Raw genomic sequence first — 25,787 nt, 5'->3', positions numbered from 1 at the left:
GCATTAATCAATAATCACAAAACGTTTTGTTAACAATTTGCTAATCGTAATGTTATCAAGCAAAAAAAGTAATTCTATGTTATAATGTCATGATGATTATAGTGATGCTTTGTGAATAAAAACCAGAAAAAAGACGTTGAAATCAATTCAATGATTTTCAATTTTTAACCACAAATCATCTTATCAGTCTTTGAATGTGTGACAAAATTTCATCGTTTGATTCACTGAGCTACAGAGAATCGTGTTTAAGGAGAAGCACATTAAAATTCCTGGACTTACATGAAAAATTACGAAATTTTTACTATTACTATCTCTCCAGTTGTGTAACAAGTTCAACTTGATTAGTGGTTCCCTCTTAAGGCTACAAAATACTGCGAAATACTGGTAAGTAGAATGATTTGAATTATTCAAGTTGGATCCTTTTTCAGTGATGATTAAAATATTAATTCATGAAAAATAACTGACTCTTACCTCCAAGCTAGGTCATGGTCAAAATAACTTAATATACCGGCGATTACAGAGGCAATGAATTGTCCACCAGTTACGAAACAATTGTTTATCATCACTAGAGATCCACGAAGTTCATCAGGAGCTACTTCCGCTATATACATGGGAACTACCATGGATGCCAAACCAATGCCAACACCGACAATCGCTCTACCAATAAGTAAAGACCATTTTTCCATTGCGAATGCCATAACTACCGAACCTGCAGTGAATATAGCAGAAGCTAACAAAATAACTGGACGTCGACCGAAACGATCAGTAAAAAAGCCAGCTATGGAACTAAATATCCAAGCCATACCAATGGTTATACTAACAATCAACTCTTGCCAAATGTCGTCCAGATCCAGCTGTTTTCTGATCAAGACCATGGCTCCAGAAACAATACCAGTGTCATAACCAAAGAGGAAACCTCCGATGGCAGACAGGAACGAAACTGTATACATGAAAAAGGGTTGATCTGATGACATTTTGAAGAAAAGGACAAATCGATTCGTTTTATCATTCGACTGAATAAAATAATTGTAAACTATTTGGAAATAACAAATAAAAAGATGAACTTAAGGTTTAAGCGTTGAGATACTGTGGCCAACTTCACCTGAACCAAAGTGTTTTAATTTTGCAGGTACTAATTGTGACAGTAGGTCTATCATGTAATATTTATAATATCATAAACATTATGATATTGAAAATTATCGCAAAACAGATTAAAAAGTTGAAAATGAAATGAAGTGAGATACAAAAAGAAACATTTAAGTGAGCAATAATAATGAAATAGCGAGTCAAGAGAGTTATCATCTCTCTATCTTGTTTGACAATTGCTGCCACTTGAATCATCACCAAACGTGTTTATTTACACTTTGAAAATTACTTAATCTTCATCATCGCATTTCTTCCTGTAACTTTTTTCTCTCTTCACCTGAATTACCAGAATATTCAAAAATAACTGTCTTTCAAAGCTAATCAGTAAAAGTTAAAAATTAAATTGTTATACTTTCATTTGTCAAGGACATCGATTTGGTGATAACCAATGAATCAAGTGATTCCAATTCATGTATCAACTTTTGTTGTAGCATTTATCGTTCAATTAACGATAAACAATCTGAAACTGGTGCTGTACCATGAAAATTTTTCCAATCTACGCTTTTCAATAAACAACTGAAAGCTTTGATTAAATTCAATCAAGTATTCGTCAAGGCTCATCATTTATAGCTACATAAGGTGTGATTTTCAATACTTTGCTATTAGGATTACTACTGGTTCAGTGTAAGATTAGTGTTTATAATTCATTAACAATTATCAGAAAACCTATCAACAATAATGAGTAATTATCATTGATATTCAATGGTCAGAGTAAAGCCAGGATTGAGACAATATTGACGTGTTACAAAACACCTTACAAACCTTGTTAGTGAAAACTTTCAATAGAGAGATACCTTGATAACTGTTTCAGTTGGTCTTTTCAATAGATAATATAACTCTTTAAGATTCAGAAGTGCATATTAAGGTGATAACCTTGCTGATTAGCCATTGATTAGCCACCAATCAGCAAATACAAGATGAATCGCTAAGGATAAAGACCAAAAGAATAGGGAAAATTGCCTATCTTTAAAATTTTTTAATAAAATTTTCATATGAATTGCACGCGCTGATTTCATTGAACTCATTCAAAGGTCAGATTTATACTTTCTGAGATATCGACAGAAAAATCACTAAAGGGTGTTGTGGATATAAAGTATAATTTATCTTAAATTTTGATAAAGATGACGATTTATTGATAAATTGATTGTTTATATTTTTGTCTACGTTTTGTTTCTTTTTCGAATTTTGTTATCTTCATTGTTATCATTGTCATCGCCATCTTTAACAAGAGGTAAGATTAATTATACTTTTAATCCACAACACCCTTTAGAATATTGAAGAAACGGTTTGGGCCTAAACAGCCAAGTCCATAACAGCCAAGTCCAAAACGGTCATTCATTTTAGTAAAAATCAGTCACAAGAGTCAAATCTAACAAACAGAAAATGCGCTCAGTATTAAGTAAGGTCTATGCCTAAGAAAAGAGGCGGTCATACCTCGCGCATGAAAAGTAGAAAAAAGGGGGAGAGAAGGGGTAGATATTCTATCTTACTATCTCTAGCCTAAGGCTAAGTGCAAGAACAATGATTGACAGGTTAAGACTTTGAACAAACAAAAATTTTGCCTGAAGCAAGCTTTCGAACAACCGGAGTTCTCGCAAAAAAATCATTTCAAATTATCGAACTCGGTCTTCCTATTCATCAAAAATGAACTCCGCGATGCGCGATTCGAAAAATATTTTGAAGGAGGCGTTGAGACTGATAGCTTTCGCTTCATTTTCCTTCATAAACTCGTGATATTCACTTCTCCTGCCTCGCACATCCAATATTTTAAATAAACTTGCAAACTTTACCTTATAGGTCAAAATCCATTCTAATTATAGCAGTATTTCAATTTATTCAACATCAAAATTTTACAATGTCTTCAGCAAATAGAAATTCCGAGTATTGAGTTAACTAGAGCTAACTAGTCACTGTAAGTCCTCGGTTAATGCATAAAAATGTGGGTTAAGCTTCCAGCAAAAATCAGAAAGATGGCGTTGTTTTGTTAATCAAATTTACACTGAAAATTAGACTGTTAATGACTAATTAACAATAGGTGGAGCTGTTTTATGCATTAATCGAGGATTTACTGTAGTTGCAAAGCCGTAACCTTAGTTACGCTTATTTTCATTAACGTGGCTATATTGCGCATGTCTTAATTGTACTTGTCTTAATTGTACCTACCTTAATCGTACCTACCTTGTACTTGTCTTAATTGCGCATGTCTTAATTGTTGGTATCTTAATTGTACCTGTCTTAATTGTATTTGTCTCAATTGTACTTGTCTCAATTGTGGATATCTTTAGCTTAATACGTTAAAATTGAACATCTGGACTTAATCCGATTTACTATGGTACAGGGATGCAATCACTTGAACTTGAACTGATTAAACCGTAAACTAGTTAATATTGGGGAATAAATATGTTGTACTTTACTTCCTTAAGGTATTCGATTTACATACCTCGAACTTATCTAGTCATCATGTCCATCCTTAGAGATATCACTTCTTCGTCAGATATCCTAAATTGTAATGTTGTGCCCAAGAAAGCACCTTCCCTTCTCAAAAAGTTCACTTTCATGTAGAAAGAAGGCAGAGGTATTTACTCCGAAGCCCTTTACTTTGAATCAGTGTTATCCCTTTTATGTAAATTTTTCATATACAGTGATACTATCATTAAAACTGATTCAAAGTTTTCCTTGCTAACGAAATTCTGTAGTTGCACGAACTTGGTAATGTCGAAAATCTATGGTGCTGCATCTGGTGAATCTGAATTGGCAGTGTATTTTACACCTTTTACAACTGTGGTGAAAGAAGCCCGAAAGTGTACAAAAAATGGAGAGAAATTATTGGTAATAATGTCTAGTTGGAATGGAATCAAAGTTGGAGGCGCGCATTGTCGCTTGGTCATTATATACCGCGATATATCATATTAAATGATCGTATACGATCCTTTTATCTCCCCAGAAGTCAGCCCTGGAAGTGTTGAAAAAATTATCGCTAAAAATTTAAACATTAAGTATGCTAATATAGATTGTGGAAGACAAGAACGTCACGAGCGCAAGTTTGTCGAAAACAGCATTCAAAAAGCTGTAGAAATTATGGCTGGCAAGAAGCAACTTAAACTTGTAAAAAAATACGATTCAAAAAAATATATTAATAAAGTAATTCTATGCTTATTGGTTGTTGTTATTGTTTTCCCATTTTTCCACTTATTTTCTTATTTTCATGCGCGCGGTATGCCCGCATCTTTTCTTAGGCATAGACCTTACTTACTACTGCGCTCAATTTGTAAAAATTAGAAAAACTTACACTAAAATCCTGGGAAATGGTGCATATCCTCGTTGGCTGAGTAGTTGTTGAATGATGATGATGATGATGATCAAAATTTGAATCAAGGATCGATTTGGCTCACACTATAGCGACAAGGCAAACTAGTTATAAGATGTCTCTAATGAAACAAACTGAAAATGTTCAAATTCCATCAATAATTCCTTACTGTTGGTTAGATGAAAAAATTTATTGAAAATAAAGAAAGGTTTACAAGTTTACTTCTCCTCGTCTACATCACAACTGTTTTTGTGTTAAGGTTAACTCTCTATTTAAAGAGGAGGTTCAAGTTTAGTTTTTCCAACTGACATTTTCATTACACAGACATTTTTAAGATAACCTTTTTATTATTGGAGCAAAAACTGGTTTTTGTACAAGGATAAGTTAAGGCGAAAGAATTGAGAAGTAAAAATGAAGTAATTATTAGGCTGGACCAAGCTATTCTAGGTAAATTCAAATTTTATTTTCTCAGTGAGAGAATTACAGAATCTGATAAACTTTAAATATTAGATATATTGGCCCTCAGAATCGACCACCGCTTGCCAACTTTTGGGTAATTTGCTTATGGTATTCTTTGAGCCTGAATCATTGAGTTTTTCACAGCAACTTTCAATGCTCGTTCAAATTCATGCCAACCCGTGTGTTTGATTCCTCTTAGCTCTCTTTCCAACTGAGCAAAACATCCATAGTCCAAGGGGCTGATATCGGAGAAATATGGTGGATGATTCCAAACACTAATCCCTTTTTCAGCCAATATCTCCTTGACATCTTTATGCTTATGTGGTCTAGCATTATCATGGAGAAGTTGCGGTAAATGTTTACCCAGAAACTTTCTGTAGACTTCACCAGTTACAGTTGTTTTTTCGAGCAACAGCTCCCAGAACGCTATTCCGGTAAAATCCATGGCCATGATTAGCATTCTTTTTTCACCATGAATGTTTTGTTTTGGTGCTTTTATTGGTGGTTCATCGGATCTCCTCCACTCACGCATCTGGTTTTTGTCAGGTTCCATATATAGGCTAATCCATGTTTCATCGATAGAAACAGTCCGCTGAATGATGGTTGGTGTTTTGTTGTGTATTCTCAAGTTTTCTTTACACGCCAAGACACGGTGTTCCATGTTAACTCCAGTCAATTCATGTGGTACCCATCTACCCAATAGCTTCTTCAACTTTAAATCGTTCTTGAGGATCCTCTTACCAGTTGTTTCCGGGATTTCTGTTTTGCTCGCTAAAGCCTTTGTGTTCCAATGTCTCGTAGTAGCCAACTCAGCTTGAATCTTTTCGATTCTTTCACCTTTTCTTTCGCCATCTGTAAAGTCACCTTCTCTGCTGTCTTTGCATGATGTAACTTTAGAACGGAATTCGCCCATCCAATGATCAACTGTAGATCGCTCAAGCGTTTTAGTTCCAACTTTTTTTACCATGTTTTAATGCGCTACACTGTTTGAACAACCTTCAGTTCGAGAAAAACATGTTGTTCATGGTCTGAAACATTTTCAGTTAAAATTCATTTGTAATCCATTTTGAACGCGTGATCAAAAACTATTGAAAAAACTGATTTAACACAAGTTCAAAAGGCGTTTCTTATCAAATCTTATTACACGCGCGGTAGCAGTGCCGGTGCAGCTCGCGAAGCATTCTGTATTATTAAATAGTAAGTAATAAATACAAAAATGTGAAGATGCCATCGATGTGAAGATAGAGACAGGCCCTCTCGAGATGCATTCTCTGCAATTTCTCGCACTTTCTGAATGTTCTCTTCTGTCCTTACAACTCTCTCTCTTTCTTTGGTAGACAACCGGCAAGTACTCCCGATGAATTTTATAAAGGCTGTGAAATGTTGTTGGAGCGATTTTAAAAAATCTCTTATTCAACAAAAGCTTGTCAGCTCTTAAAGCAGCTGTGCAAGACTTCTGTGCAAGAAGATGAGTACACTCAACCTTTGAGTTTTTTGTTATTTTGTAGTGCTGACATCGATGTGAACTACAGGGGGAATAACCAAATTTTACGATTTAAACAATAAGTCCACTCTAACGACTCCCCTTCTGAAGGGAGAAGTGTAGAGACTCTCTACTAGAGAGGCTAAAGGGAATCATTAGAGTGGACTAATTGTTTAAACCGTAAAATTTATTTTTCCCCCCGTAGTTCACATAGATGTCAGCACTCCAAAAAAAACAAAAAACTCGAGGATTGGCTGTAAATCAATTTTTTGTATCTTTGAAAATCTAGGCGCCATAATTTTGATAGCAGATAAAAAGTAAATTCTAAAGTTTTGTGCGACTGAACACTGCTAAAATAGCTTGATAATGAACTGAAAATCGATGAGAAATTGAAACGAATAACTTCAATGATAATCTTACTGCAGTGATTTGGATATTTAAATCATAATAACTTGAGAATTACTAATCACAGATGATTGAAACTTCGTCAGAATAATTTTTGAAGGTCAAAAATCAATTTTTCAATTGCTTATATTGTAAGTCTATGGAAAATAGACGGCCCAGTACTATTGAAAATTGATAACTCTAAAAGAAAAAATAAAAGTTATAAGGAAAAATGGAGTTTTCCTATTTTTCGCATCTGAAAAAGTTATCGCCACAGGATTAAAAGATGTAACTAAACCCGGTGCAACATAACATCTCCGCGACAATGCTGTCAGCTTCATTAAAGTTGTAAACATTACAGTCCATAGTTTTGTGCCCTATACTTTCAATATTCGTCAGCTGCTAGAATCAAATGAGGAAACAACATACTTATTATAATTACTGGTGCCGGGTTAAATAGCGTTAATATTGGTTAATTATGACTAATTAACAATGAAAACCATTTCATTGTAATTAAAATAATTCAAATTGGGCTCATTTAGTTTAGTTTAACTCTCAATCAGTAGACGGCGCTTTTTTAATCTTAAGCAACGGTCAAAAAATTCTATGCAAGAAAAATTCTATTCTAAATTACCAACATCTCTAATTTCACCCATCTATTATTACAAGTGATCCTTCCAATTCTCCATCATGGAAAACATAAGGTTTGTTGAAAGCATAAACCACAAGCAGGCGTAATTATACCAGGATGGCCAGGGGAACAACAGGATAAGGCTGAGTAAACAAGAAGATGACGATGAAGAAGATGATGAGCATCATCTGAATCATTAGCTATTGGAAAACAAAAAAGTCTCTTGTTAGGCGACATTTAGTTTCATCTAGAAGGTGCTGCTTATCCTTCGAATCAAGTCGAATTCACTTTGTTAATAAATTTGTAAATATTACATTTTTTAAATTATGTTCACTTTTAATAAACTCATGAAACATCACCTTCTGCTCTTCTTCTCCATGGATGATGACGATAAAACTAAACTAAGAAATGATGCAAACACATGAAACATAATATGAAATAAATAAAATAACTTTTATTCATAAATGAATAATAAACTAAGGAACTTACCTTTTTTAAGTGTTGACACGTTCTCAATGGGTCCTTAATCGATACAAGTTTGGGACACTACACTTATTAATAAAAATAGTGAAAACACAGAAATGAATGTTTTCTTATCACATAAACAACAACATAAAACTGAGTTACTTTAAACATTTAAGATTGTTTTGAGAAGTAAACCGAAAAATTAAAGGTATTTGAATGACTTAAATTTTATTATGATTATAAGGGAGGGAAATTATGAGGAAATGGGAAAAATTACAAACGTGTAAGTAACTGAATTTTTTGAAAATTATTAAATTAACTTTTTCAATATTTAAATTAAACTTCTTTTTCTAGTAGGATCAGGCTCTTACTATGGCTCTGATTTTGACTCTGATCTGGTTCTGGTTCTGACTCCGACTCTGGTTCTGGTTCTGGTTCTGGTTCTGGTTCTGGTTGCTCTTCACTCAATTTGGAAATTTTCACAATTGGTTCTTGCGTGGCCTCAGCTGGGTTGAAGGCATAACCAGGATTGAATTCACAGATATATTCAATAGGTTTAGAACGACTTTTCTTGGCTTTTCTGGCTAACACTCTTTTATATTTATAATATAGAATTTCGTCGATTTCGAGTGAAATCCCAATCAAGTTGAATTCGTCTTTGAATTCCCCGAACTTTTCCATAACAACTTTACACGATCCCTCCAGAACAAGAGATTTAAATTTTATAAAAGTGTATTCTGATATCTTGAAGGGCAGGACGACATAATCTATGTCTCCTGCATATCGCTCGAATGTGTTAAGTTTCAAAGTAGATAAATTTATCATTTTCTTTACTTGACTTTAAAAGTCTTATTGTTTGGACCAACACAGATGAGATTCTTTCTGAAATCTCCGTGTGTAAATTTTATATTATAATAATCAACAATTTTCCCTGCATCTTGATTTTCGTGTAGTCTAGACTCCTGACATAAATGATCATTGGCAACATATGCAGAGTAAACTATTAAGAAAATAAAAAGAAAGAAAGAGAATAAAAAATATGAAGTAATAAAATAATATGCAATCTTACATGGTTTGATTTCATCATTTGGTTCTCTATCATGTCTTGGCCAAAGAATAACTGATCGCCAGAATTTGCCTATGCGTTTGGCAATAACGATGGGTTGATTATCGACAACAGAGCTATCACGATAAATGGGTAAAAATTTTACACCGATGCTTGCAAGTTGGAATTTGAAAATATTTAATTCATCTGCTTTTACATTGATTTCATCTCCATGGAACATGCCTTTAATGGCCACAAAAACTGAGAAAGAAACGGTGTCGGGGATCAAAATCCTTTTGACCTCACGGTCAGAGGTGAATAGTGGGGCTAACAATGTCGTGACAGAGGAAAATAGACCTTTGTCTATCTCAAACCATCCTCCCAAGTGATGGCCGACGATAACATTGGCATTACTTTGAGGTTCAAGATGCACTGACATGGTGAGTAGAAATACTTGTGGGAAAATATTTTTGAAGAAACAATAAAAACAATTAGAAATAATATCGTAACACAAATATGAATTTGATGAAAATATTTAAAGAAAATAAGACTTTAACTAGAAATAAATGTTTAGAGAAAAAGAAGAATGGAAACAGAACAAAACTAGTTATCTATTCAAACTCTAAAATTGAAATGTACAGCTTGAGTAAATTTTCTACACAAATCATTGGTAAGCCAAAGGATTATTGTCATAATGTGGATCTTGTCTCCTCTTTTGTCTTCAACTCCTGTTTTAATCGTCATTTATCATCATCGTCTGATAAACAGCCTTACTTAACAATAATTTGTCGGTTAAAGTAAACCTGAAAAAAGCAAGTTACCCGATCTCGCCTCATATTACACTTGTAAATATCCTTTGGTATTTATAATGTGATATCAATCAAGAAGCGAAAAGCTGAGGACAAAAAAAGAGGCAAACAAGTGATTAAGATTTTGTCTCTTGTCCTAATTAACCAAACGGGTTAAACAAACAAATGATTCAATTTTTAGTCAAGTAAGGAATACTATTAGGCTCATCTCAACCACAACATAAATCCTTCATACTTAATGTCTGTTTCTATTTCTAGTTCCTATTGTCCATTAACAGTCGGCTTGAAACGTATTCTAAACTGGATTGAAAGAGCCAACGGACAAGTTCCCGAAAGTGTGGGACGAATAATCAACAACAAAATCATGTATATTGATCTTTCGGAAAGAGACAAGATGGGGAATATGAATAAAAAATGAAGTGGAGCGAAGAAAGACTTATCTCCTGGACCAGCAACGAGAGAATGACCAGGTAGCAAGAGAAAAGGAGAAGAATAAAAAGAATTGAGCAACTTGAAATCATTCTGGATAGCCAACAGATGTTGATGGAAAATTATCAAAAGCATATCCAACAAGTATAACACGTCGATAAAAGTCTCGATAAGCTTTAAAAACGCGAAATTACAAGAAAAGAAAAATTCGCCAGCGATGTTGAGAAATTAATGTGCCGATAACTTTTGACCTGTTCATTGCAGATGGTAACAACTTTGTCAATGAGATTTTCTAACTTCAGATATAATGTTTTGACCTCGTATTGACCTCTAACATGATCAGCAGCGATTTCCGAAAAATGACCTTCAATGACCTTGCACTTGAAATATAGCAAACAATTATCTGAAAAACTTCCATAAATAAAATATTATCATCCTGGATCCTCCATGCGCTGAGCAATTAGCGTTTAACATCGGACAAAATAGCTGAAATACCCTGTACTTTGCATTTATCTGATCTAAGAGTAACGGTAACAGATCATGCAGGTTATTTCTTGACATTTACGAGAAGGACTCATTACTGACGCTCTTTATTACAAATCAACCACAACTATACCAAGTCAACAATTTTTTCAACAATTATTTTACCGAATGCAAGGTCTGATCCAAACTCAAATTGAACGGTATAAATCGGATTCCAAAGAATCTCTTTTTGATTACCTTTCAAGGTTTCTTATAGTAATAAGTAACGATCAACAATTAAATTCATGAAAGTCAACTGTCGACTGGTGAACATATTTTCTTAGTTTGATATATAACCTTATAGAGCTTTGTTCAAACTATCTAACAATATATTAACATGATATGAATAATCAAAATAAGTGAAGAAAATTTGAGTCAAATATGTAGATTATTAATCTAATATCAGTCCCAAAAGCAAAGGTTTGTGTTGAAATTTTCGAAGTCGATTGAATTGTCCTACATCTTGATACACTGTTTTAAAGAATTTTCCTTGCTCTTAATAATATGATTAAAAAGATTCAACAGAAAAAGCAGAAAAAATTTGGTGAAAAATAAGATTTTCATATTGAGGTTCAGCCATTTTTCACTAAAAAGTATACCTTTGTGGGCAAAGAATTACTCGCCCCAATCAAGTCATGTTGTACATTATGAAAGGCTGCCTTTTTCAGCTCAGCCAATGTTTATGGCGCAACATTGGTAAATATGGATCGATTGAACACTACAAATCCAATTCTGATGGAGTGAAAAACACTATCAAACTGCTTTCAGCCTTGCCATTCATCAAAGTTGAGGACATACCGAATAACTATTATCGCCTTATCTCCAATCAACTTCACGAGATTTTGTTGGATAATGGTGTTTGAATGGGATGCGAGGACACCGAACAAGATAAAAGAGCGTTGACGCTCGGTTTTTATTTGTTCTATTAGAGCACTTTTGAAATCCATACTTTTTTGTTACAACTAACAAAGAAAAATAATTGCCCGTTTCCTTAGCTACAAAAAAAGCCCTATTGGCGACCTGAGAAATCAGTAATAACAAAACGCAGATAGTTCAAACCCAGTTCCTCTTGCTCCGGGCAGCCTAATATCAAATGGTCATAAATGAAGCACCGTCAGACGAAAATATGCAATCTTTCTTGGACTATTTCAGTAGAACTTATCTCAATTCAGAATTTAGATTTCCTTTGACTGTATGGAATCATTTCAGAGATAATGACCCACGGACTAACAACCATATTGAGGGATGGCATTCTGGTTTCAACCGTGCTGTTGGACGTAATCTCGCAAATTTATGGATATTTATCGAGTATATAGTGAAACAACAGAATGCATACGAAATCAATATTCTAATCGCCGATTATGGAGCACGGCAACTACTGGATAAAGAATGAATCAGAGAATCATGTTTATTACGACTAATAATGATGCTGGTCTTATCACAGCGTTCGAATGCCTGGATGAACTTAAATATTATACAAAACTTTCTGATCTTAATTAATTTCAAACTTTTCACGAACTAAACCCATAATTCTATGCGCAGTAGATAACTACTAATTTTTAATATGTGCACTGCTATTCATTAAATTGTTCATGAAAATCATATGCATTGAAAATAAATGTCCTTATCATTAATTTAGAGCCTGAGTCGAATCATTAAAAAAGTTTTTGTATCAGTGCCATCTATTGATAAGAAAATTTTTGACGCACGAGAGCCAGTAATCTTTAGCTATTTTGCCTTTAGCTCATATGTTTTATCTAAAACAAGCTTAGCATAAAAGGCTTTAGCTATACAGGTATAGAACCGAACCAACATCAAATGAATTTGTTGAAAAATAGGTCAAAGTGTTAGATGCATCGATTGAGAATGATAAAACGAAACGAGTTTGGACAGGCAAACTAACCAAATCATTTAACGACCTTTCATTGAGACTGAATAACATTGATATTCACTCTAGTGTGAAAACATTAGTCGATCTTGTGAGACGAAAATCTAAGCCGTAATTTAAACAAACCTAAATGATTCAGTACAAAGTTGATAGTGAACCAGCAATACCATCTTATGTTGAACCAATAAATGATCAACAAAGATTTCTAGAATAACATTGAAAAAACAAAATAAGAATTTAAATCAGAGTAAGAAAATCGCAACAACTTGGAATCATGAATGTAATGAACAAGTAAATCCTAAAAGAAGTATCGATGATGATTGGGTTAGTGATGCTTATTGTAAAGCAAAGCTTAATGATGATATTAAAATTTGATATCGGTAATCATGATATTGATATTCATCATGATTACCGAGTATATATTCCACCGAAAGAGTTATTTTGTGGTTTGTTGAAAGATATAATAAAACAAATCAAAGACTGACCATTGAATGTCAAAATTAATGTTAACACCGTGAGGGAGGTCCGGAAAAGTATGCAGTCAAGAAATCTTAAAGTCAAATGAAACTATGCGATCACATCGAGGAACCAAGGCTGACACCTTACAATTACGCCGAGGGAAATTTTCGTTTTTTCTGCCGACCGAGTACCCGTAAATAGGTACTAGTGTGACCATAGGGGGCAGCTGTAAGGGAAGGCACCTTAACTTTCCATCTCTTGTAACCAACCACATTTCTTGTCTCAAGATGATGTGCATTAAATCAAGCATAACTTAAACCAAGTTATTTCCTTTTGTAAAGAAAAACTGGTTTTAACCAGGTTGGTTTTGGTGCTACCTTTCCTTACCTCAAATAGGTAGGGAAAGGCCACAATTGGTTACTTTTTGGTGGGTCGGCCATTTTGTGAGGGAGAAGAATTTCTCCCTCACGGTGCATAAAATGGCCGACATTTCTTTGTTCTCGTTGCGTATCAGCCACCCGCGGAAGCCCTACTGGACTGACATCAGAAATCTATGAGTGACCATTAACTAACTTTGACTAGAATTGATAAGTGATTGTACACTAATGTAATAAGTGACGGACCATTGAACAACCCGGTGGTTATATCATCAAGTGTTTCTTGAGATTCTATTTTGACTAGAATTGATAAGTGATTGTACACTAATGTAATAAGTGACGGACCATTAAACAACCCGGTGGTTATATCATCAAGTGTTTCTTGAGATTCTATTCTGACTAGAATTGACAAGTGATTGTACACTAACGTGATAAAGTGGCGGACTCGCTTCATTTTCAACCTGATCCTAGCCAATCTCGGAAACAAAGAAACTACTCCTTGTATTCATAAATAAATGACACTTATTTAATCTCTATTTGATATATAAGAAATTTTGTTGTAATATTACCTAAATAAAAGATATAAACCCAACAGGTCCGGCACTTTTCCTTTTTTTGTAGTACAAAAAGTAAAGTAAAAGAAGACAAGAGGTCTTTTAATCTATAGATGCCTTGAGTCATTTTTGCCCATAAATTCTTGAGTTAGAGTTAATACTGATTGTTGAACATTTCCAATCAGCTCAACCATACCTACATCTTTCCTTTCACAGTCTATCTTATATTGTATTTCATGTTAATTTGAGTTCATCAATAAAATTCAATTCAATCTAACTTGTCGTGTAAACATCGTTTACCTTTAATGTATCTGCCATCTCTGTTCCAAAAGGCTATCTTTACTGTTAACATAGTAGCAGCATACGAACAATATCTATGTAGTGTTTCCGCTTTCTTATCCCCAGCGAAACACTTACAACTCCATCAAGTGTTGCAGAAATTTGGAAAGATCAAACTATAACATTCAACTATAACTGGAAATTGAAATTTCATTATCTGCTGAGCTGCCCAAAAATTAACAGCAATACATTGAAAAATTTTTTGCTGAAAATGAGCAACAAAATCAATGGAAAATGAGTTTTTGGTCAACAAATGGTGCACACAAACTGATCTAGCACCAACCATGAATTTATGCAGAGTCACTCCGAAAGGTTACAGAAATTCTTTCAAATTTAATCATTAATCTTAATTATTATTTATGGTTTAATTTGATTCAATGGTTTTTCAATTAAAAAAGAGAACACTGAGAACACTGTGCTAACAAATTATCTTGAAATAATTTTCAAAAAAAGCGCTTAACACGCAAGGAAACACTTGGGTATAACTTTTTGCAATTCAAATAAGTTGCAAAATTATTTTATTTGACTCTTCTTTATTCACGAAGAATAATTGGTTCTGAGTTGTGTCAGAAATGACCTTTTCTTAATACTGCTCTACTGATTTGTTTATTTTAAAGCTGCTGAGGTTTGGAAAAAAGTTAAATTTGCTGCTAATTATTTGCATCATTGTTCCTTGCAAATCGTGCGTTATTGTCGTATGTATGTGAAAAAATATAAGGTGATTACAAATTAGCATTTATGTTGAGTTATCAATGTCACTTATCTGTTTTCGCTCAACGTCAGTTTGCGAAATTTGTGCCATTATGATCCAAATTGTGAGTTTTTTCAATTTAAGAGGTGATTTTTAATACTAACTTCTTACTAATTCTGTCATTTACCAAAATTTAGGGTCCAGCGGAATTGATTATCAACTGCGATGTTTACCTCCTTTCACTTCTCACTTCCTGTTTTATTTCCTTCCATGTTCGCTGTTGATTTTTTGATTTGTTTTGTTGTTTGCATAGGATGCGGAAGCAAAAATCGGCATTGGAACACTCTTATAAGGCATCTCTTTTAGCTTTTATGAATTCTTACTTATCGAAATTATGTGAATATAAAAATAGCATTCAAAAAGATGATCCGGGTTCGAAATTACCATTGACCCGATGTAATCTTCAAAATATCAATTCAATTAAAGATGATTTAATTCTGATTTTAATGGAGTTTCTTTCTGCAGTTGAGATTTTCAAGTAAATAAATTGGCGCAAAGCAAGTTTTTCTGAATCTTAATTCCATCAATAGATTGTTTACACATGAAAATACAGTCACGAAATTGAGTTGCAAACATTTTTTGAAAAGTTAACGCAGGTATTGATAGTTTATCAACTAAGCACTGCTTAAATTCAATTACACTATCTCAATATGCGCATAAGATATTAAAAATGTTTGCAACTCAATTTCGGTGGTTGTATAATACGTAGCTACAAAATTGCACTCTCAATCTCTATCATTCTGTTTTCTGCCATATCTCAAAAACTAAACATGAGAATATGGCAGAGAAAAATGGTTCTAATTTTGCAATTATCACACGACAAAAAATAAGTTTAGATAAATTTCGAGAGAAGACCATTTCTCACACCCTCCTTTAAGGTACATTTGGTTTCGATTGTCCTCAAATCACAAATCAGGAAAAGCTTCGAGAGCTTCCAATACAATTAATGAATCTTTTAATTTTGTTAAGTTAGATTTATTTGTAGAAGCTTGGAAGTTTGAAATCACAGAGACATTGGCTTCAACAAGATCGCTTTGGGTTCGTTTTTGAATTAAAGGGCATAAAACTGAAATTAGAAGAAATACTTCATTGATCACCAACTCTTAATTGGTTTTTACAATTAAATTTTAACTGAAATGCATTGCATTTACATTTAAAGAAAATTAATAAACTAGATTAATTATACAATTTGAATTTTTACAATATTTGACAATTAAAATACACAAACTATGTTTAAATTGGAATAGTAATGATGGTAAAAGTTCAACAACTTATCGTCGTTCTTTTTTTACATGTTAAAAATTTATGTTTAAAAAACAAAAATAAAAATTGCATCCATCGATCTCATATGATCCTCACAACGAGTTGCTTGAAGTTATTTTATGGCCTCTTCAGTGTTTCACTATCGGTGTTTTGCTGTTTATTGTTACACTAGAAGCTGAGACTGGTTGTTTCTTTGATTTGCTTTTGTTCTTCGATTTGTCGAACAATTCTTCGACATTTTCAAGTGACATTCCCCGAGTTTCAGGTAACTCGAAAAAGAAGAATATCCAACCAACAATGGCAAAGCCACAGTAAAGCCAGAAAGCTCCGTATTTTGTGATGGCCTTAGTCAAGGAAAGGAATGTCAATGAAACGAGTAGATTGAAAGCCCAATTGGCTGAAGTGGATATTGAATAGCAAGTACCACGAGCCCAGAATGGATAGATTTCAGCATTGATAGTCCATGGCATGGGACCCATTCCGGGTGCGAAGAAGAATAAGTAAAGACATAAACCCATTATTGTCAGCCAAGCATATTTAGATGGACACCAATCGTAAGCCCAAACTAATTTTTTAGGCACAATTGTTCCATTGGAACAAGTTCCATATTGAGATTTACTTTCATCCCATTCTGATTGAGGCGTTCTTGCGGTTAAGAGACACGATCCATTTTCCCATGGAGGATAATCAGAGAAACAAAATCCACATTCAGGTCGGGCGATGCAGCTACGACATGATGTTTGAATTGAGCAAATGTCCATATCAGCAGAGAATGAAAATGGTAATGATGAATTTAAAGGTTCAGGATGAATGGCGGGAGATTCACGTTCAGTCAATTGAAAGCCAGCGGCAAGAACGGCTAAACTAAGTATTACACCAGAAAGTGATCCAAGAGTTAGCTTACGTCGACCAGTTCTTTCAACCAGATAGAATCCAATAAATGTACAAAGGAAATTTACAGAAGCCACAGCAGCGGCTAACCAAATGGCCAATGTTTCTTCGTAAACACCGGACATTTGAATGATTGTCGCACTATAATACATAACAGTGTTGATTCCAGATAATTGAGCAACAGCTTGTAGTGCACATCCAACCAATAGAGCACGTCTCAACGGTTGAGATGCAAATACTTTTGATAAAACACTAGCATTGTTAGTTTCAACATTTGACTCTTCTTCGGCAATGCAACTGTCTTTGATCATTTCATATTCCAGTTGAGCAGCTCTCTCGCAACTACGAATTCGGCACAAAATAGCTTTAGCTTGCTCGTCTTTGCCTTTCTTGACCAACCAACGAGGTGATTCAGGCATGAAGAAGAATCCAATGAATTGGAGAAACGCAGGAATACCGGCAATACCCAACATTAACCTAGAAAAATAATAGATTCATAATTATTATTCTGTAGTTAATGATATCCATTTTTAAACTTTTATAAATTTTAAATTCGAAAAAAACTTTAATTCGTTTCAGCTGACGAAGATCAGAGTCATAAAACATCATTAAGAAGATGAAGTCACAGCAAATGAAAACACAAAAGGAAAGTTGATTAACCTTCATGATTTGTAAAAACACTATCAATATCAAATTATTGATTGGAATCATTTGATGAAAACATTGAGCAAACAGGACTTCCTTATTAATGGTTGATAACAATTGAATTAAAAAGCAACAAAACTCGATTAATTGAAATGAGAGATAAAATTTCATGAATGAGTTTCACGAGTTCTATGATTTATGAGCATGATGTATCAATTAAAATTAATGCCTCATGAAAACAAACCAGTTTGGTTGCAGCTATAAAACATTATTTACAATTAATGTGTCAATAGTTGACATTCAGTTTCAATTCAATTTCAATGCCAATGAAAGTAACATTGATTTCAACATAAATATTTAAATAACTCGCAATGGTCCATAAGAACAAAGCAAAAGGGCAAAATCAGTTGATTCATGCCATAATCACAGAAGAAATAAAAATGCAAATTAAGTGAGGAATCACGAGTCAGTTCAATAAGCAACGAAAAAATTAACATGAAAAGAGGTTTTCATCAAAGCCAAATAATATTAATAACCAAATCATTAAATCAATAAATGAAGTTCGAACCATAGCGAGTTTGTGAAAGTTGAGTGTGATTTGTTAAAGGCAACAATTTAGCTTTTCAGATAATCGTCCGATAGATAGCTAAACATACTGAAAGCTATTAATTGAATTTCAAGGTGAACACAAATTCGAGCAAACATTTTAGCCTTGCTTACCTCCAAGCAAGATCATGATCTAAATAACTCAAGAAACCAGCAGTTACAGAAGCAATGAACTGTCCGCCGGTGATGAAGCAAGTGTTGATTGTGACAAGAGATCCACGAATGCTACTAGGAGCCACTTCAGCTACATACATGGGAATGACCATGGATGATAGTCCAATGCCAACACCGACGATTGCTCGGCCAATGAGCAAAGTCCACTTGCCCATTGCGATGGCCATAACTACTGAGCCTAGAGTAAATACAGTTGAAGCAAACAGAATGACTGGTCGACGGCCAAGACGATCAGTAAAGTATCCAACAATTGTACTAAATATCCAAGCAAATACTAGAGTTATGCTGATAATCAGCTCTTGCCAAATGTCGTTCAGATCCAACTGCTTTTTAATCAAAACCATAGCACCAGAAACAATACCAGTGTCATAGCCAAAGAGGAAACCACCGATGGCAGACAAAAATGACACTGTGTACACGAAAATGGGTTGACCTGATGGAGGTGACATTTTACTCGCATTCACATTAAATTCGTACAAAGACACTTGAATTCATAACATATAAATGTTGATGATTGAATCAAGTAATGTCAATGACTAAACTTGATAGAAGCATAAAAATTGTTCGTTGTAATTAATCTGAAAAATTCAACTATAAAAATGAGCACAGGTTACATTGAAGGATACTGTGTGAATCTTCAGGTACATTAATCACAGTTATAAAACATGTAATTGATGCAAATAAAATGATTACACTAATTAGAGTGAACATTGAAATTTTGAATCTCGTGGAAGAATTGATCTTTTGCCAAACACTAAATACTGCACAATTGGAAACATTGGATTCTAATGTTTTAAATACTGTTTAGTCAATCAAAAGAATCCATAAGATGGGAAATATACTAATTAAGAAAGCCTTGCTGATTGCTTAATAACCAGCAGAAGTCACTGTTGATTAGTTGAACAAGTTAGGTTCATGGGTAAGATTCAAAGAACTACAATTGAATTTGATTGAAGATGAAATACTTTATGAGTATAACATGCATTCAACAATAGCACAAGGATAATGACCGTTAATGAAAATAAAGTTGTCCATTAAAAGTTGAAGATGAATGGATTGAATTGGGTTGAATGAGATTGAGATTCATGAAAGGTTATGGGAATAAACCAAAAGAGCAAAATAATCCATGGAAAAGTTGAAAAAATCAAATTACTCTAGTAAACAATTGAAATTACATTTTGACTCAACGTTTATTGACCCATTTAATGCAGATAAGCCAAATGTAAAGATTATTAATTGTTTCCAGAAAAATCTTAACCAATGTCACCAAAGTTAACGGAAAATTTTTGCAATTGTATCACTCAAAGATATAATACTTAACCAATCAGTAAATAACAATTTAACTCACTATCCTTCAAATAGACAAAAATTGTACCTCAAAAATCATTTTATGGATAAATTATTTTCCAGTTTCAAATTTTCAGTCAAAATCATTAAAAGCAACTTTTGGGTTTTCGAGATAAAATCAAAATTTCGACCAAACCAGAATTGAAAACGAATCAAAATCTAAGAGATTGCAGTGAAATGAGTATTTTGGTGAATTTTATGGACTTGGAATCGAAATTTTATATAAACGTTTTTCCAAGCAAATTTTAAGCAATTATCATTTAAAAGAATTTGAATTTCGAAAAAGCACTTTTTTCGTTTCTTTAGCTTTGAGTTTTGAAGCTAAATATTTCATGGTTGCATTGAAAATGAACCTAATTGAGCAATTGTTCAGAGACTCTCGATTTTGAACCGAAGTGATTCTGAGATTAGAAAGTTGCTCAATCATTTTCCACAGAGGAATTTCGGAATGAATGATCACTTTGAAATTAAGATGATTGATTGAATTAAATTGCATTGGAACTAGAATGGAAAGCTCCAAAGGCCATAAAAATAACAAGATAACGTGATTTGAAATGATGACTGAAAATATTAGCAGTGATTATCATTATTTAGGCTTAAGTTGAATAGTAAATAATTGAGTTATCTGAGCTACGAATTCAGCGTATCTTTCCATAGACTGAAGTCACTTTGGCTATCATTATTCATGCCATTAAAAGTTCATTTAGTAAAAAAAGAAACACAAATTATCTAAAAAAGATTAACCCAAACGCAGTAAACCCAAAACATGAACAAGACACTATTCAATGAAAAGTTTATGCTTTTATCAACTAATGGTTGTAGTTAACGCCATATAGTAGTTAACCCTTAATGGTAATTAGAACCAAGAATCAAGGTGGGAGAGCTTTAAATTACATGAAAAAAGTGATAATTTTTATGACGATTTGGATGTTTATGAAAATGTTTATCATGATGACAATAGTGAATAAAAAATGAAGTTTTGGAAAGACTCTTTTATCATATCAATAATCAACAAATACGTCAACAAAGTTGCTTTATATGATAGTTATGAACACAATGAATGATAAGAACCTAATTTGTACCAGAAGATGTAATGATTGATTTTGGTTATGACAAGATGATAATCATGGTTATGAATACTTAATTAGGAATGGGAAAATAATAGAATTTCCTTAGAATTGATAAATAGAAATGATTGTTGATAAAAGCGACAAATTACTAGGCTTAACCATATTGGTTATAAAGTGAGACCTTAACTATTTGCTATTTGATACTCAGTTTGTGAATAATATTTGAATCTTGCTTACCTCCAAGCAAGATTGTGATCTAAATAACTGAGAAAGCCAGCGATGACAGCCGCTATAAATTGACCGCCCGAGATTAAACATTGGTTCAGTATTGTAAGAGATCCACGTATTTCAGCTGGAGCCACTTCAGCGATATACATGGGGACAACCATTGATGCTAATCCAATGCCAACACCGACAATTGCTCGACCAATGAGTAAAGTCCATTTACCCACAGCAATGGCCATAACCACTGAGCCTAGAGTAAATACAGTTGAAGCAAACAGAATGACTGGTCGACGGCCAAAGCGATCAGTAAAGTATCCAACAACGGAACTGAATATCCAAGCAAATACTAGAGTTATGCTTATGATCAACTCTTGCCAGAAGTCAGTCAAGTTGAATTGTTTCTTGATGAACACCATAGCACCAGAAACAATGCCAGTGTCATAGCCAAAGAGGAAACCACCGACGGCAGAAAGCAGTGACACTAAGTACACGAAAATAGGCGGACTGGATGAAGCTTTCATATTTAATATGGACTACTGAACCATTCGAACAAGAAAACGGCAGTGAAAATTGAAAAAATTTAATCTAATAAGCTAGATGCAACTACCAAATACAAAAATATTAACTTCTGCAAGATTTGAAATGAGACATTAAAAGTAAAATTGAGTGAAGAGAAACGATTTAGTATGAATTACCATGGATAAAATCATGAAATCGTGGATATCGTCATAAAATATCTAAATAATAAACTATTTCATGTAATTAGGCATATAAAAATAATAAAGACGAGTCCATCATTTGAGGTGCATTTGTATCTTCACATGGATTGGTACAGTTTAGCTTATAATATTTCGTCATTATTGATCATTGAAAGGTTAATGATTCCAAGCAATAACAATAATTAAGATATTGGTGATCTATAATTATATCAGCATTATCATGATTTGATCAATCTTGAGATGATGTGATGATAAAATAAAATCTTGTTGATAAGAATTGACTGGGTCAGATAACTTGATATAAGCAGTTAAACTGTGAAATAACCCAAATCAGTGGATTGATAGATTTTTTGAATTTGAGTTGAGTTTTTTGAGTTGTATCAATTTACGTTAGCAGTACGTTATCAATTAATTGTAAATCAAAGTCTTGAAAGTTATCATAACCATAAAGAAATGTGAAAAATCATTAACAGTGAATTTATTCGTCCTTTAATGATTTTAAATCATTATTGGATTATTGAATAAGGATTGAATTATGGTGATAAAAATGCAATTAAATCATGTTTGAAAGCAAAAAGGTGTTAAATGGTTTCAAAAGCAGAACCATGTGAAAATGAAACTTCGAGATACTTTAACCGCCATTATTGAGTAATATTATAAAACAATTATTCAGTGAATTGATCTTGAATTTAATATCATCAAGGATTCAGAGAGTCATATTGGATTTGCCTGAATGTAGTCAATTGAATGGAAATTTACTCTAGGAAGTTGAACTTAACAAAAATTTGACTGAAGCTGGAACAATGAATCGTTTAAATCAGTTTACAAATACGTAAACAAATAGAATCATGGAAAAATATTAATTTTGATATTGAATAGAAATTTCACGATTAAGGGCGTTTTTGAAATTAAATCACGCTAACTGATTACGATAGTAGCGATAATCAAAATTGTACCAGTTGGTAATTGTAATTATGACTTAATGTCATAATGACATGAAAATTGTATCTTTTTGAGATAATTATGCTAAATCAAGTTGATTCTTAATGAATTTTTCAAAAAATTTAACCAAAAATGAAAATTCAAAATCCCTAGGAATGTCTAGTAGCATTTAATTTCATATTTATCTTTGCTGGACTGAAATTACATTGTTGTGCTTTAATATAGCAAAAGCATGCAATGATGTTTAAATAGCCATTTTCATAACCTGAGAAAAGAGGGAAAATGTCTAGACTTTGCTTAAAATAACGATATCAGAGGATAATTGTTAGTTGACGTTTCTCTGGGTCTTTTGAATTCGTGAAGAGACCTCGAAAAGGGAGTGGAATGGAAATGCTAGAAATTGATTTGCAAATTTATTCATGATGGCTACTGGAAACAAGGGCTTGGTCAAGAAGGTGAAGTTTATTTCATTGGCTTTAGCATGAAAATAAACATTCAGATTTCAGCCTTTCACTTCACACTCATTTAGACCTAACAAATCACTAAGGTTGAATTTGAATGGATGAAGCTAATCACTAAGTAAACGAGTCATGCTACGTTTACTGAAGTGACATTGAATTGAGGAAACGGCGCTATTTGTACACAAACAAAACAAAGTAAAGCTGTAACGAGTGAATGAAACTGTCTCGATAAGTAATCAGATTGATATCTGGTTTTTTCACTTTCACTTATTAACATAAATTCAGTTAAATCTTAAAAGGGTTAGACTTTCTCTTAAGTTGTGCAACAAGTTCAACCAGATTGGTCAAAAGAAATTCTGGTTTCTTCTCAAGGCTAAATTATCAAATCATCTAACTCATCGAATCAATGGAAACATCTTCATAGAATGGATTAATCGAAAAAATCCAACGACTAAAGAGCTATTTTTAGAAGTAAACAAACTGAAATATGAAAATAAAAAGCTGAATCTTACCTCCAAGCTAGGTCATGGTCAAAATAACTCAGGAAACCGGCGATTACAGAGGCAATGAATTGTCCACCAGTTATGAAACAATTGTTTATCATCACAAGAGATCCACGGACTTGGTCAGGAGCCACTTCAGCAATATACATGGGAACTACCATGGATGCCAAGCCAATGCCAACTCCAACAATGGCTCGTCCAACGAGTAAAGCCCATTTTTCCATTGCAAATGCCATAACTACCGAACCTGCAGTGAATATAGCAGAAGCTAACAAAATAACTGGACGTCGACCATAACGATCAGTAAAAAAGCCAGCTATGGAACTAAATATCCAAGCCATACCAATGGTTATACTAACAATCAACTCTTGCCAAATGTCGTCCAGATCCAGCTGTTTTCTGATCAAGACCATGGCTCCAGAAACAATACCAGTGTCATAGCCAAAGAGGAAGCCTCCGATGGCAGACAGGAACGAAACTGTGTATATGAAAATGGGTTGACCTGATGACATGTCGAAAATGTTGGTCTAATTATATCTACCATTCGATTTTATCCAAAATCGCTTGAAAAGTAATGTAAACACAACGAAAGAGTGTAAACTGGTTAAGTGGAACCGTGCCTTTTGATGAGGTTTATTCAATATTTAGCTGTTGCTATTGAAGGTTACAAACTTGATCACAAATGATTTACAAATCGATGTAAATAAAACACAATTTGATAGGAGTGTTGGTGAAACAACATGAAAGTGAACTGTTAAAATACACGAGATGACAAAAAAAGCAATGTGTATTACAGGGAGCAAAAGAGGATAATGCAGAGAGAAGAGAAAGTGAAAAGATTTGCTATCTTTTTCTTTCTCCCCCTCACTCTCTCCGCCTCTCATTTTTGACAACAATTTTTTGCCACTCAAATCATCAAATGTATTTTCGTACTTGCAAATCTTTATCTTCATCATCTTCATTCCATAACAAATAAACATTTCCACAAAATTTCAGGCATCAATAGGAATGGAATCGATCACTCGATCAAAATCGATCATTGAAGTTCTTGATCATGATCGATCCAAATTTTAAATGCTCAAAGGCTAAAAAGCATGTTTTAAGCAAAATTTTAAAACTTACTGAAATTCATCTACTAATCAGAAAAACACAGCAAAAATTAGTGCTTTTTTGATGGATCAAAATTATGATCCTGCAACACTAGCAATATTAATCCTGAGACTTATCGGATTTTCACTCTTTGTCAATCATATCGATCTGGTGATAATCTGTCAAATAAATCAGATCAATTTAAGTTTACAAACACCTTGTTAGTGATTTGACATTACTTTTCATTACATGACACAACCTTTTTTATGACATCTACCAATAAATTAACAATGATCAACCTGAAGTTAACCTGCAAGTTACATTATTGATTTTCGACAAAAAACACTGTTTCTGCTGCTATTAATCATCATCTAAGATACTTGATCTCTTACTCCGATTACTTTAAGAATAACTTGATTGTAAATTATAACCGACTTTCAGATAATGAAGGGAATTTTTCCATTGAACCCAAAAATATAATATTTGGTTTATTGTTGACTTAATTTGATCTCTGTTAAAAAAACCCAATCAGTAAACTCACAATATTGATTTTTGAAATCCTGATTCACAACAATTTACAATATTTTACAACTAAACGAGATTCAAAATGACACAATTGAACTTAGTTGTTGAATAGTGCAATACTTCAAGAGTTAGTCATTATCTCGAAGGTAACAATTCTTGGTAAATGCATTTAGCAACAAACTAATTAATTTTCTATTGATATGACTCTTTGAGTGGTCGAATATGGTATAAAATGATGTTTTCGAGATGATAATTAACTTTCGATGTCATTAATGAAAG

The 25,787-nt window shown here is 33.4% G+C and overlaps 3 protein-coding genes across 8 annotated transcripts in view; all 3 read right to left on the bottom strand.

The window, feature by feature from the left end:
- Nucleotides 1-24,547, bottom strand: part of LOC107361941 (proton myo-inositol cotransporter) — a 28,962-nt gene extending 4,415 nt beyond the window's left edge. The window contains exons 1-2 of one of the 3 annotated variants that reach the window (XM_089266201.1): nucleotides 24,436-24,547; nucleotides 472-940 (exon numbers count right to left, since the gene is read on the bottom strand). In XM_089266201.1, the coding sequence (XP_089122327.1) occupies nucleotides 472-875 (404 nt within the window). In that variant the 5' untranslated portion in view covers nucleotides 876-940; nucleotides 24,436-24,547. Of the gene's footprint in view, nucleotides 1-471; nucleotides 1,444-24,435 lie in introns of those variants that run through there. The other 2 variants (XM_025160768.2, XM_015928904.3) reach the window with 2 other exon arrangements.
- On the bottom strand, nucleotides 5,016-5,879 carry LOC149094985 (histone-lysine N-methyltransferase SETMAR-like). Its single transcript, XM_089266190.1, has one exon. It carries the CDS (start codon nucleotides 5,877-5,879, stop codon nucleotides 5,016-5,018), a length of 864 nt encoding a protein of 287 aa, XP_089122316.1.
- On the bottom strand, nucleotides 16,156-24,440 carry LOC107362024 (proton myo-inositol cotransporter). 4 transcript variants are annotated; one of them, XM_015929015.3, is made up of 3 exons: nucleotides 24,254-24,440; nucleotides 23,904-24,141; nucleotides 16,156-17,679 (listed from the first exon to the last, which is right to left on the bottom strand). In XM_015929015.3, exons 2-3 carry the CDS (start codon nucleotides 24,128-24,130, stop codon nucleotides 16,440-16,442), a joined length of 1,467 nt encoding a protein of 488 aa, XP_015784501.2. In that variant the 5' UTR covers nucleotides 24,131-24,141; nucleotides 24,254-24,440; the 3' UTR covers nucleotides 16,156-16,439. The 4 variants fall into 4 exon arrangements, with proteins under 4 accessions (XP_015784501.2, XP_015784499.2, XP_015784498.1 ...); XM_015929013.3 differs by having other exon boundaries at nucleotides 23,904-24,440; XM_015929012.3 differs by lacking the exons at nucleotides 23,904-24,141; nucleotides 24,254-24,440 and adding an exon at nucleotides 21,282-21,903.
- Nucleotides 24,548-25,787: the final 1,240 nt, after the last annotated feature.

Source organism: Tetranychus urticae, chromosome 1 (assembly GCF_039701765.1).
Source record: "Tetranychus urticae isolate SD_2017Ah chromosome 1, NJAU_TeUrti_SD_1.0, whole genome shotgun sequence".
Classification (NCBI taxonomy): Eukaryota; Metazoa; Arthropoda; class Arachnida; order Trombidiformes; family Tetranychidae; genus Tetranychus; species Tetranychus urticae.
This window is presented reverse-complemented; position numbering and strand designations above follow the sequence as displayed.

Bases quoted from the DNA above. Each gene is read 5' to 3' on its own strand.
- LOC149094985 (XM_089266190.1), bottom strand. From the start codon at position 5,879: ATGGTAAAAAAAGTTGGAACTAAAACGCTTGAGCGATCTACAGTTGAT.
- LOC107362024 (XM_015929012.3), bottom strand. From the start codon at position 21,790: ATGAAAGCTTCATCCAGTCCGCCTATTTTCGTGTACTTAGTGTCACTG. The intron at 17,680-21,281 runs GTAAGCAAGATT...TTATTTTTCTAG, and splicing joins GATCACAATCTTGCTTGGAG to GTTAATGTTGGGTATTGCCG.